The 12,435-nt window shown below is 43.6% G+C and overlaps 3 protein-coding genes across 3 annotated transcripts in view; 2 read left to right on the top strand and 1 right to left on the bottom strand. All coding sequences in view use genetic code 11, as the record gives it.

The window, feature by feature from the left end:
* The window catches only part of EGR_09192 (putative ribonuclease ZC3H12C), a gene marked incomplete at both ends in the record, with an annotated part of 12,900 nt that extends 5,032 nt beyond the window's left edge, over window positions 1-7,868 (top strand). Inside the window, 11 exons of the mRNA XM_024498441.1 lie at window positions 125-441; window positions 2,492-2,610; window positions 3,098-3,215; window positions 3,792-3,817; window positions 3,873-4,519; window positions 4,597-4,653; window positions 5,347-5,421; window positions 6,664-6,739; window positions 6,813-7,019; window positions 7,583-7,690; window positions 7,766-7,868. Of these exons, the coding sequence (XP_024347141.1) occupies window positions 125-441; window positions 2,492-2,610; window positions 3,098-3,215; window positions 3,792-3,817; window positions 3,873-4,519; window positions 4,597-4,653; window positions 5,347-5,421; window positions 6,664-6,739; window positions 6,813-7,019; window positions 7,583-7,690; window positions 7,766-7,868 (1,853 nt within the window). The remainder of the gene's footprint in view (window positions 1-124; window positions 442-2,491; window positions 2,611-3,097; window positions 3,216-3,791; window positions 3,818-3,872; window positions 4,520-4,596; window positions 4,654-5,346; window positions 5,422-6,663; window positions 6,740-6,812; window positions 7,020-7,582; window positions 7,691-7,765) is intronic.
* A 233-nt stretch (window positions 7,869-8,101) lies between these two features.
* On the bottom strand, window positions 8,102-9,532 carry EGR_09191 (RING finger protein; the record flags this gene model as incomplete). The annotated part of the gene is made up of 3 exons (XM_024498440.1): window positions 8,102-8,548; window positions 9,070-9,183; window positions 9,302-9,532. 3 exons carry the CDS (start codon window positions 9,530-9,532, stop codon window positions 8,102-8,104), a joined length of 792 nt encoding a protein of 263 aa, XP_024347140.1.
* Window positions 9,533-11,013: 1,481 nt separating this feature from the next.
* On the top strand, window positions 11,014-12,106 carry EGR_09190 (Mitochondrial dicarboxylate carrier; the record flags this gene model as incomplete). The annotated part of the gene is made up of 4 exons (XM_024498439.1): window positions 11,014-11,384; window positions 11,461-11,502; window positions 11,567-11,855; window positions 11,933-12,106. 4 exons carry the CDS (start codon window positions 11,014-11,016, stop codon window positions 12,104-12,106), a joined length of 876 nt encoding a protein of 291 aa, XP_024347139.1.
* Window positions 12,107-12,435: the final 329 nt, after the last annotated feature.

Below are 12,435 nucleotides of genomic sequence, written 5' to 3'. Positions count from 1 at the left end.
CTGCGTCCTCGCAAAATTGGCGTTTTCATTGGACTTGAATGGTTCTCGCGCTTAATGACCTGTTTTGTCGAGAACACGGACGCTGTATAAACGACTGATTCGATCGTCTTTGGTCATATTGTAGGGACGCCTTGCCTGCCAGAGAAGCTGGCCTGGTTTGCCGACCCACCTAGCCGAAGGGTCTTTTCCACTGGCCGTCCGAGCTCAGCGACGGGCGGTGCCGGTAAACAGCTTTCACAATCCACAAGCACCCCGGTTCAAACATCATCGTCCACCCCCGCCTCTACCGCCATCACCGCCCCAAATAACACGCCTCACAAGACGCCCGTCTTCGTGGCCCGCAAAACAGCCTCCATCGTCTCTCACCCTCTTAACAGCGCTGCTGTTACTGCCTCTCTCGCCTTCTGCGAGACTGCGATCCAGCCTTCTTCAGGACCATCTGTAGGTTTCAGTGGGGTCACTGCGTCCTTTATCCCAGCTCTTATGGTCGTTTCGAAGAGGTTATGGACTTGATAGTACTTTTTAGAATTCAGTAGACTGTTGCCACCTTCGGGAGTTTTCATATCTGTTTTGCTGACCTTGCTTAGGGCACCACTTTGTCAATCCGGGTTAAGTTTCCATCAAATTTACCATCATGATAGCTCTGGTCATTGGTTCTTGTCCACCTTGGTTAACTTCATCGTCGCAACTGAAGCCTAATTGACTGTTTCGGGAATTGCTTGTACGACATCTATTTGCCGCAGCAGTGGTCATTGTTTTGCCCTGATGTTAGCGATTGCAAGAGTTAGATTTCCGACATTAAATGGAAATGTAAAGTTGTGTCGAAAGGGACTTAGTCGTGGAATTGTCACCCTAAGCCTAATCCCTATTAGAACTCCAATAGCTGTTTTGAAGATGCGTCCCTTGTTGCATTCAGAAACGTCTACTTTCGTGGATCGGCTTCAATTTTATTGTAGCCACTTTACCGAATGTATTGTTAATGTGACGTTAAAATCGTTTGTTTGTTAGTGTTAGGTGGAGTCGCCCATTCGTACTACCTTTTCAAGGAATATACCTCTGCGGCGACGGTGGTTGTAAATTTTGTGCACATTAGTTGGCTTTGGGGTTGACAGGAGGATGGACGACCACCTTGAAAAGACTGGATCATGTATTTAACTCTGCTCACCCACTAGTAGCTCTTAGGCAGTCGATGAGAAAAGACTCCGTTGTCCGTTCCGTTCTGACCTGCGGGACTTTGTTGTTGCAGCTCTTGTCGTCGCCTTCGTGTGAGTTCATGAATATCTAGCTCTTTCATTGTTGCCACTGTAGTCGGGCTGACTTCATTGAATCTCGCTGGTCCTTATTGACTAGTTGCTGTTCCCTGATGTGTTTAGTGTTGACATTCAACCTGTACACCGTCGTAATCTTTTTCGATATATTTACTACCGCGATTAACGGCAACCTCAGCGTTATTGCCGTCCATTCCAGTTCACTTCATTCTGGAAAATCCACCTTCGTTATCCTGGTCGTCAACCTCTAGAGTGTTTGTAACGTTTTTTTTTTTCAGGATGCAGAGTTGCCATCAAGTTGATTGGCTATGTCAACGGGGTAAGTGGTCTTTTCGAGCTTAATTTTCATCAAATTCATCGCTGCGGCTTGGGCTACAGGTTTGCATTCACTTTAATTAGCGTCAGAGTTGATGTGAGGGTGAGCGACCGTTTCAAAGACACTGCGTCGTCTATTTCATTCTTTCTGCGATTTCTACTTCCATGGCCTCTCTCGTTGTGGTTTATCTAAAGTAGGATTTCGTTGTTTATTCCGCTCTGGGAAATCAGCTTCTGTAGATCCTCTAGACCTTTCCCGTCTTCGGGTGTGTACGTCTGGGTAAATCCGACGTATTAAACTGGTATTTGTCTCCCAATGCATCCATTTTATTTGGGAAGGTACATCTGCTTCCAAAACCATGGCCTCCAGTTCATCCGCTTTATCCATCTTTGACTATGTTGGGGTATTCTTCATAGCTTTGCCAGTTTCCATGTAAAATTCGCCAGAATTTAGCTTTTCAAACCACTCTCTCTCTCTCATTCGCTGATGTACGCTGACTATCTGTTTTGAGTTTAACACTGTAACTCACACTTACTGTCCATGTGAATGAATTTCCCGTCGACTCCACCCTTATGAGCCGATTTCGCTGCGACTCGGTCGTTCAGTCGTGTTAACTTCTTGCAACGTGTGCAACCTTTGAGCCTATAGACCACTTTTGAGTCATTCCTATCGACATATAAACCTTTCTCGTCTTCAACATTCATGATGAAATGTTTTGCTGTGCCTGAAAATCTCTTTCTGTATCATCATCTATGAGTCTTAAGGCGCTTTCTTCTTTGCTAGTGAAGTATGGTTAGGTTCTTCGATGGTGCTTCATCGTCATCTCCAATTTCCATTTTGGTGACTTCAACGTCCTTATTGGAAGAGCCATTTTTTATCCAATTACCGCCATTTATTCCTTTTTCAGAGTGCGAAAAGCGACAATAATAACAAGAAGAAGAAGCAATCAGAGTTGACATTGTCGACCTCTTCATCATTCTCTTCACCGTCATCACCTGTTCCCGAAGTCGCGGGGCGGAGGGAGCAGTTGGGTAATATTTCACCTATTCTCACTCAACGCTGATGGTAGGATGTTATTACTAGCGGTTGGGACGCCAAAATCGTGAGACTTTCGCTTCAATGCGGACGTTGTTGCTCTTCATGTCTCACCTTATTTGTTTTGCGACTATGAGCAGAATGATGTCAATTAATTAGTCTTGCGTCCCCCTACTCTTCGTTCGCTAATTCCCAATTCTCCTTTTTATTGACGTCACCATGCTCTTTAATGCGTGTAATTCTCAGCAGTTCTGCCATTATTACTTGTTTATTCCCATTCCCTCACCGTAACTTTCTGGCATTTCTTTGCGACCCTGTGAAGTGTTTTTCGTATTTTAGCTGAAAAAGGATCTTCGACCACACCCATTGTTGTTATCAACAAAAAAGAAGAGGTGGTGAAAGTAGTTAGTTCTTTATTTTTAAATTTACTCTTTCCCACCACCACCCACCTCAATGTTCTTTTTATGTAATCTCGTAGAAACTCGGAGCAAGAACTAAGTTTAGCAGAGGGTCGCATTCCGGCGTTAAAAAATCCGGCCGCTTGGCAAATTCTGGCAACACATTGTGCCGGTCTCTCTTTTCATCTCTTCGTTCTGGTCTGCGATCACAAGTGATGCGTAGGACAAGACGACAGCAACGGCTCCGTAGCCAGTAGTATGGCTATTACCTTTCTCCTCCTCCCTCTGCTTTCTGGTTTGTGATAACATCTGTTAACTGTTTTCTCTCCGCATTTCCATCTATTTATTGTTAACCATCGTTATTTTTGATGAATTGATGGGCTAAGCTGAGGTTCATGTTTTCATTTTCCGATTTTGTGCCCGGAACTTGGGGAATGGAATGGTGGTGAGGATTTGTGGAAATGACAACTGATTGTAAGCTGGAGCTGAGGCCCTTAAAAGCGAGCAGGAGAGCTCTGGCATGCTAATCTGTTGTGGGGTTTTCATGATTATCTTTCGAATGTCAAAAGTCGGACTAAACATCAATAAGTCAGGCGAAACCTTGGCAACGTAGGCCTAGGGTAGTGTTCACACCTATTGGGATGTTGATTAGCTCTGCTATATTCAAAGTTCAATGTGTATTGTGCTTGAATACGGACTGACAGTATTTTTCTCTCAGTAAACCCAGTTTGCAATTGCCAATATCTTTTTAATGTTATTGGTGCAATTTTCTAGGTCATTGCGCGTATTGTCTCCTCTCTGTAAGCGGCTTTTCGTATTTTCCGTTGGGAGGGTTTATTTGAGTTGCTGGGTCAGAAGAGCCTACTCGGGGTCCAGCTACTCTCGCTGGCAGAAAAATAAAATGTACAAAACGACTGTAAAAATCCCCACTGACTTTGTGAACATTGATGAATTGTGCAATTATATTGAACAAGTTTATGATGTTAGGATTATGGCACATCCGGGTTTCACCAAAGAAATGGTAATCAGGACCAATTTAGCATCAGAATTGGAAGGCGCACAAAATCTTGCCCTCCTCTTTATTGGTCCTGAATCAAAGTTCGAATTCGAATTGCCTGTGAAAATCCTAAAACTTTTTACTATTCCTACTATCCAACGTTACCTTGCGAGGAGCTACAAGCTGATAGTCACTGATATCGGTTGTACTCATTTGCTTTTTCGTGGCTCCGAGGTAGCCGTATCACTTATCTCGAAAGCTTTACTAAAAATCCAGCTCTCAAAACCCTACTCCCATTCCTTAGTGGATGAAAATTTGATTAGGTTATGCTGTTTGCACGACATAGACGTCAAGCAGCTAAGCGATGTGAGTGAAGAACTTCGCTCCGTGCTCTACGATTTTATTGTGGAACTTGAAAGCCTTATGAACGCTCAGTGTTCTGCGACACAGGACTCAAATGGGCTCGATGAACCTGGGTTCGTTGAGGTATTCAGGCTGAATAAATGTAAGTTACCATCCTGGTGAAACGTTGCCATGTTTTACCTTTGGTTTGTCCTCAGCTTACATTTTCTGCCTCCTCAGCTTTGCAAAATCAGGTGCCGCAAATCCTGAAAACTTCTCCATTAAATGCTTCTGCCGGTAAGTAGTCCTTGCGTCCATTCAACGCTTTCATCCTCCGCATAGCTTCCGCTAGCTATTAGCCTTTCTTCCATGTACTGTCGCTATGTCAAGCGACTGGGTTAACATCACATGAGCAACCCTCTTTCGCCTAATTTAAAAATGCTCCCCACTCACAAATGAACTACTTAAGCTAACCAACTGTGGTGTAATGCATAATGGATGTTTAGCTGTACCCTCTGATGGCACTGATGCTACTAATGGGAAGACATCAAAACTCCGAGGAGACAGTTTAGCTAGGAGCAAAACGCGAAATCAAAAAAAGCAGCAAAAGAAGGAACAAGCATTGATAGGGCGAGACATTGGCAAGAGGTTCGCAGATCTGGCTGGGGTTTCTCTTCCGCCCTCATCAGGATCTCGGAAAGGCAAGTTTTTGACTGAGTTTGAAGCCCTCTGTCTCGTTTTGTTTGTTTAAAAAGCGAAAAAGTTGTTTAGAACTGGGTCCCATGCGTATGCGAGAGAAATCGTTATCAGCGGTTGTCACTCCAGCTTAAGCAGGCAATAGTAGTGACTGCAGCGACAAGTTTCAATAATGTCGCTGAGGCTGGTGCTGAGCTTTCACATCCATAATGGAATTTTACAAACGTTGATTTATTCGCACTGCGCTGTGTGCGCACATTCGCGTATTATAAGTACTAATTTTTTCTTCTTCAGCTACCAAATCCGCTTCACGACCACGAACGCGCAACCGTGCTCAAAGCTGTGATCAACGTGGCGTACCACTTAGAGGTTAGCTTGATATGGATTACCATCCTCTGCCTTACACTTTTTATGTGGTATGCAATAATCCATTTACAGGCTGACTAATGGCTTTATGCGCCATTGTTTAAAAATGGAGTTTTACACTATTGAATCTGTTTTGCAACAATGTCCACTATATAATTTTGGAATTTTCAGAACGGAAGAATACTTGTGGATTTCCTCTTTCACCCTTTTTAAACTCATTTGTAGGATGGAAATGAAGCTTAATAGGCAAGATTGACTATAAGGGTTGTTACAAAATCCTAAGGCTGCATTTATTAAGCCAGTTAGTTTTATTTAGAACTGTGGGTAAAATTTTTTTCTTAGTGCAAGGTGAACGTGTTTAAGTTCGGGGCTTTCAAAGCTCTAGCAAGATAAATAAATGCAAATGTTATCTGCAATGAAATATTCTCTTCATGTTGGTTCTCTACCAGGAATTTCTCTCTCTCTTTCAAATGGTTGAAAACCCCACTGTGAATTAATTTAGCAAAGTTGTTAAATTGGCAACATTGTCAATCATTCTCAATAGCAAAATTTGGCTCTTAAAATCCCATTTCATTATTGACTCCATCAAAGGTGGATCTGACGTTAAGGGAATGTCAGGCAGTTGGGTGATCTTTAAATGCTTGTGGACATTTTGAACAGGTTGGAGATATAATCAATCTGTGTAGTTCAGTAAACACGCCGTCTGAAGGAGTTTCAAAGTTCAGCTTCTGCTATGTATTGCTTAAGCGCTATCATTACTTATTTGCCGTTTGGATGAATTGCACTGGCTCCCCTCGAGCTCCTTGCAAGCTTCTCTCATCGTCCGCCTGTTATTAGCGTTTGGCTGGTTTGCACTCGACGCTTGGTTACCAAACGACCACCATTAGCTTCTCGGTTTCCGGAGGGCTGCGCTTCCGCGGAGTCATTCGACACCCCACCACTTAATTAGCTTATCCGCAAGGTTCTCCCTTGTTTCGTAATAGAGAACAGGGTTTGGCTTGGTAAACGCCATCATTCCTGTTTTTTTTTTGAATCCTCCCATCAATTCTGAAAGCTTTATTACTCTTCTATTGGTTCCCTCCATTTGTAGCTTTAAATAAGCTCACTTAGTTTCCACTAAAGCTTCTTTTACCTCATAAACCTGTTTCGCTGATTGTTAGTCAATAATTTTGAGAATGAATTATCCCACCGCTGCTGCGCAATCTTGCTTGTTTTTGTTAAACATCCTTTTTTACCTCGCCACAGTTCTCGAAACAGAGGTCAGACGTCTTCGTCCCATCGTGATAGACGGCGCCAACGTCGCTCACGGCGAGTCTTCTAAGTAAGTTCTTGTCCCTGCCTGTGCGTGAGACTGCTACATTGACGAACTCAAACTCATGTCGCATTTCACCTAGTTCCACTTTTAATGTATCCAACTTGCGCTGCGTTATCGACTACTTTGTGCAACGCGGTCATGAGGAGATAGCGGTGGTGCTGCCCAGCGATGGACGGGCGTCCTGTGCCGCGGTCTTTTCGCCCACGGAGATTGCTAAATACTTCGTCTTCACGCCTGTCCGACGCCTTGATCGAGGCGTCCGACCCCAAAGGACTGATGACGACAGGTAAAGAGGGAGGGACAGAGTCCCACTTGTCTCATTTTGCCACGCATTGCTTGCATCCTGCCGAAAAGTTTGCGCTCTCCCTAGATGTTTTGTACTTTGTTGCACTTTTACCTCATTATTGCATTTTGAGGCCTGACATCCCCTATCCTCGCATGACATTACAGATCCTTATTTTAGTAACTTAGTATTTACCTTCCACTGTTCTGTATGAACGAGCTGGCTTGGTGACTGGAATCCCCTATTTTCGTACTTCACTTGCTACCAATCTTCATCACTGCATGACTCGGATTACTCTTCTCTAGCTTTGCTTTGTTAAAAAAACACTTTTCTCAGAGAAAAGCTGAATTCGTGTTTGCTCAATCAAAATACTAACAGCTTTGTCCTGAAGAAGAATGATTTTTTTACTACTCTCACGCCAACGTTTGCAAACTCTTTAGACGCAAAATCGGTCTAGAATGGCTATTACTTGCAGTCTACCTTTCCGCTTTATTATTCCACCATTTTAACTAAGCTTTGTGACTAGTCATCACTCATAAATCTCGCTTGGTCCACCCACATTCCAGTGTGATTCTGCAGTACGCCCAAGAAAAGGACGGCGTAGTGATCTCCAACGATCAGTATCGCGACTGGCTGAAGGCAAGGCCCGAATTCCGCGATCTCATCGAAAACCGGTAAGATGCTCGACTCTCCCTCCCAACCTCTATCCAATCAAAGGCAGTCTCTACCGTCATTTTTTTTGTTTTCAGCGTGATTCCCTACAGTCTTCGAATGGGCATTTTCATCATTTCTTTCTACCCCTTGGGCAAGCATAAGCCCTATCTTGACGAAATTCTCGCCTTCCCGGGATGATTCGTCACCGCCGCCACTCCTCTTTCGCACCAGATTTCGAGTCTACGGTCGATACAGTTTTTCAACTGTTATTTTCCTAATTTACCTCCCGCCTCCATTTCTCGCATATTTGTCTCCGAGAGGTTGTGGACGTCTTTATTTAAAATAAATATAATATATACAATTACACACAATGCCATTTATTTACCTATGAATAAAGCAAGGGGTGGACTGCATGCGTGTTTATGGGAAAATTAAAAAGCCTTTCGCGAGCGCTTGCTACCCGCGGTCGTTCGTGGTTGTGCTGGCCGTTTCGCACCAGTGGCAGGTTCAGCAAGGAAGGAGCAGAGAAGATCACGACTATCGGAGTCTGATTTTTGGAAAAGACGCATCAGAAGGCTAGGAGGAGGCGCTGGGGGTAGATAAACGTCTTCCTCCTCATCTGTCTCCTCTTCTCCGCTCGTAACCTCCAAAAAGGCCTCCACATTTGAAGCGGCAGTCTCTGTGGGTGTCAGAGAAGCAAGATTGGTTAGTGAGGAGACACCACCGGTGCAGCGTTGCGACTTGATGTTTTCCTTCTCACGAATTCGAAGCGCCTCTGGCAGATGGTCAGGATTCATTACACACTCCTTCTTATGACTGTCCAGCTGGCACAGTGGACCGATGTAGCTGCAACCTGAGGAACGCCACGGACAAGCCACCTGGATGAACAAATAGGTGATGCATTTTGGCTGGACTCTTACTTGTATCTCAGATACGAAATAAGCGCAGTTAAATCTTATCATCCCAACCCGCGGCCAACCCCATAGCCCACTCCTATTCACCTGCGAACCGCAGAATATTTCAAAGGCAGCACAGTCACTGAGATCCCCATGCAGTCGAGGCGGTTCGCAGATAAAATCTGCGTAAAATACAGGAGTTTCACAGCGTGAAAAACTCAGTAATCAAGGCCATATAACACACTGTTTACAACCCAATTGTCTCAAAAGATGAAATCATGAGGAGAAGGTCTTTTACGGTCCTTTAAACTCGGTCCATGACAAACGCAAAACTCATTACCGATGAATGGATGGCATCTAGAATAACTCAAGCTACAGAGGAAAACTTTTCAGGAAGGATCTGCAATACAAAGCTACACAAACTGATAATAAATTTTATGAGATGTACAGAAATATGTATTTTATTAAGTAAAGTTAGTGGAAGCAAAGACATATAGACATACCGTGTAGTCACCAATTATGCTTTCGAGTATAAAATCGTGGTGCATTTTAGACAGATTTAAAGGTTTCCGGTCAACTGGACAGTGCTTTGCAGTCTTCAGCCACTTTGAAATGCACTAAATACAAAAATTTAGTCCATAAGCGCCGTGCACAAATTGAAAGTAGCAATATATGAGACACATCAAAATACCAACCTTAAAACAAGTCGGCAAAGAGACAGAATAAGTAGCGTACCCCATAACAGTAGCTGTGACCACAGGGCGCCCGGTATGGTTTTTTGAAAACCTCGGAGCATATAACACAAATGAGGTGGGGGCTGATAGCGTTTGGACGAGCGAACGTGCGTTCCTCTTGCTCGGGTAAAAGTTCAACTTTAGAAACTTCAGACTGCTTCGCACAAACCTGAGGACTATGTGTATTCCTCGAGCGACCTGCACGCGCAGACGAACCACACCGACGAGCCATAAATAGTTTGAACGGGGTTGGCCACCCGGGTTAGTGCGACTGTTGGCTAAACAAAGAAAACTAAAACAACTGTACATTAAAATAGACAGTAAAATTGTACTTTAGAGTAACATTATAATATTTACCTAAGTTAGCAACTATAAAAAATGAGCTGGTACCGTGATTACCATTGCTTTATCATTATCAGTGCCTTTTTTGAAATGATACATGCAAATCCAATATTCAAGCAATTTTAGGCATCTTTTTTTAGCAAGTTTGTCTGCTTAAAAGTATTATTTTAAAAAATGGTCTTATTTTATTATTATTTCTAGTGAATTCAGTGTAGTATATCTGGCCTTCCTGAAAATCGCAGCAAGTTATTCGGTTTAGAAAGGCTAACATAAAATGGTCGTACTTACGCAACCAGTAATTTGATCGCTATGTGGAGCAAGACTCATCGGTCTCCGCTTCCCTGTTCCTAACATTCTTAGACAAGCCACGTTGATTCATTTTGGACATATTTATTAAAGATGTAAAGATGAAGAAGGAAAATACAGCGTTTAAGAAGGAGACGAACCGCGGTTACGGAAGAGGACGACCCGGTCACGAGATTCGAATTTCCTGCTTGCCTCCTCCCTAACAGGTACATTAAATCAACATAAGTATTACAGCTAATCTACCTTACCGTTTTGGTACATAGTCAATAAAGGGCTAGCCATCTCATTTCTATTGAATGCATAGCCTCCGACTTATGCTTGGGGACCCGCAGGTCATCAACGCAGCAGCTATATTTGACTGTCTTAGCTTTATGACTTCACTCAACTTAAAATGTGACTTGTGACGGTACTTTCAGCCAGTGGCTTCTAAAGAGCTGTCGTCACTAAAGCCTATTTTGGGCAAAACAGAATATGATTGTATTGGTACTTTATGCTTTCTAAAGGTAATTATATGCTTTGATATTTACAACACCGGAGGTTAAATACAATAGAGTTTATTTGTCCTCTTTATCTGTTGGTAGGTCCCACGCCATGCTAATGATATTGTAGCGTCCTAAGACTCCCTGAAGACGAAAGAAGACACAATATAGGGCAGAATATATATATTCAGCACGGAGAATGTGTCTGGGCTATTAGCATGGCCCAAAAGGCCAGCCCACCCAGCGAGGTTCAAGGGGGCTAATTCAAAGTGCAAAAGTGGCATCTCACCGGAACTGAGGGATTAACCACTATCTTATTACAATATTTATGAATCACCACGGACAATTTCAATAGAGCAGTTATTATAAAAATTAAAATTAAGTAGCAAATTTTATCGCCTTGCAATTTTTATTTAAGCAAAAAATTTTTGCCGCAATTTTGTAAAGAAAACTTTTTAAAATCAACCTTACATATCTCATACCTGTTTTGCACGAAATGGCTCTTGTTTAGCCTCTCCAGTTAATGCGTTCTTCCATCGCGCTTTTCTCGGAGTAGTTTCATTCATTTGAACATTTAGCGTTTGGTATGTCGACCAGGCCTCCGGCCAAAGCGGGTTACTGGTACTTCGGTGGTTTGGCTAGCGCTATGGCTGCCGCAGTCACTCATCCCCTGGATTTGTTAAAGGTCCACCTTCAGACCCAGCAAACTAAAGAGTTTGGTATGATCCGAATGGGGGTGCGAGTGTTTAAGAGTGACGGTATTCTGGGTCTCTACAATGGCCTTAGTGCTTCTCTTCTCCGACAGTTCACGTACTCCATGACACGTTTTGGTGTCTACGAGTCTTACAAGAACTCTGTCGGTCGGAAGATGTCTTTTGCCGAAAGTGGCGGCATTGCTATGTTCGCTGGTTTCGTTGGCGGTATTGTGGGTAACCCCGGCGATATGGTTAATGTCAGGTTCGTGTTTTGTACCTGTTTGACGTATATTTTTATCATTGGAAGAATCTGACCTTTACTCCACTGTCCTTTTCAGAATGCAAAATGATGTCAAGGTCCCCCCCGCCCAACGTAGAAAGTAGGTTTTTAAATTTCCCTTGTTCACTACATGACGAAGCGTTAATGCAGAACTCTCTTTATAGCTACAAACATGCTATCGATGGTCTTATCCGTGTGGCTCGTGAAGAGGGCATTACTGCTCTTTTCAATGGCGTTTCTATGACTGCAACTCGGGCCACATTCATGACTTTCGGGCAGTTAGCTTTCTACGATACTTTCAAGAGCATGCTTTTAGCTACTGGATTCTTCTCCGATAATCCGGTTACGCACTTTTCCGCCTCTATTGGTGCTGCTGGTGTCGCCACTTGCATGACTCAGCCGTTCGATGTCATGAAGACGCGTCTCATGAACGCCCCACCCGGCAAATACTCGGTAGGCTTGCTTGCATCTTTCCTTTTGGCATTTTAATCAAGCGTCTGATTTGTTGGTTGTTATCCCCTCATTTTCAGGGTCTGGCTGCCTGCGGCCTTGACGTGTTGCGCACGGGTCCGCTCGGCTTCTTCAAGGGTCTCGTTCCCGCTTTCATCCGTCTTGGTCCACAAACTGTTCTCACTTTTATTTTCTTGGAACAGTTGAAGGCTAATTTCGGATACATCCCCACTGACACCAAGCCCAAGGCGTAAAAGGCACATATCTCACGTCGCAGCTAGTCACCTATTAGTTTTCCCTCGATTGCGCGACGGCTACTGCACCAGCAGTATCCTATCCGTATTGCATTTGTTGGATGTGTACTTGCATAGGTTGCCCCAATTGTACTCTCTGTGGAACGAATAGATTGCTCTTTGTTACACATTTACCTCAGGGGAGAGGGGGATTTTCGCTATCTTTAGGTAAATTTAACCTGATTACTTCTAGTCATTATTCGGTTAGAACGGCAGACCTCTTGGCAAAGGGAAGTTTATTTAAACTACATAGTCTGAAGTAGGGTGGGCAGAGGGTTGTGCTGGCGCTC

This window comes from Echinococcus granulosus (assembly GCF_000524195.1).
Source record: "Echinococcus granulosus chromosome Unknown EG_S00136, whole genome shotgun sequence".
NCBI lineage: Eukaryota > Metazoa > Platyhelminthes > Cestoda > Cyclophyllidea > Taeniidae > Echinococcus > Echinococcus granulosus.
Note: the sequence above shows the minus strand (reverse complement) of the source record. Positions and strands in the feature narration are given on the sequence as shown.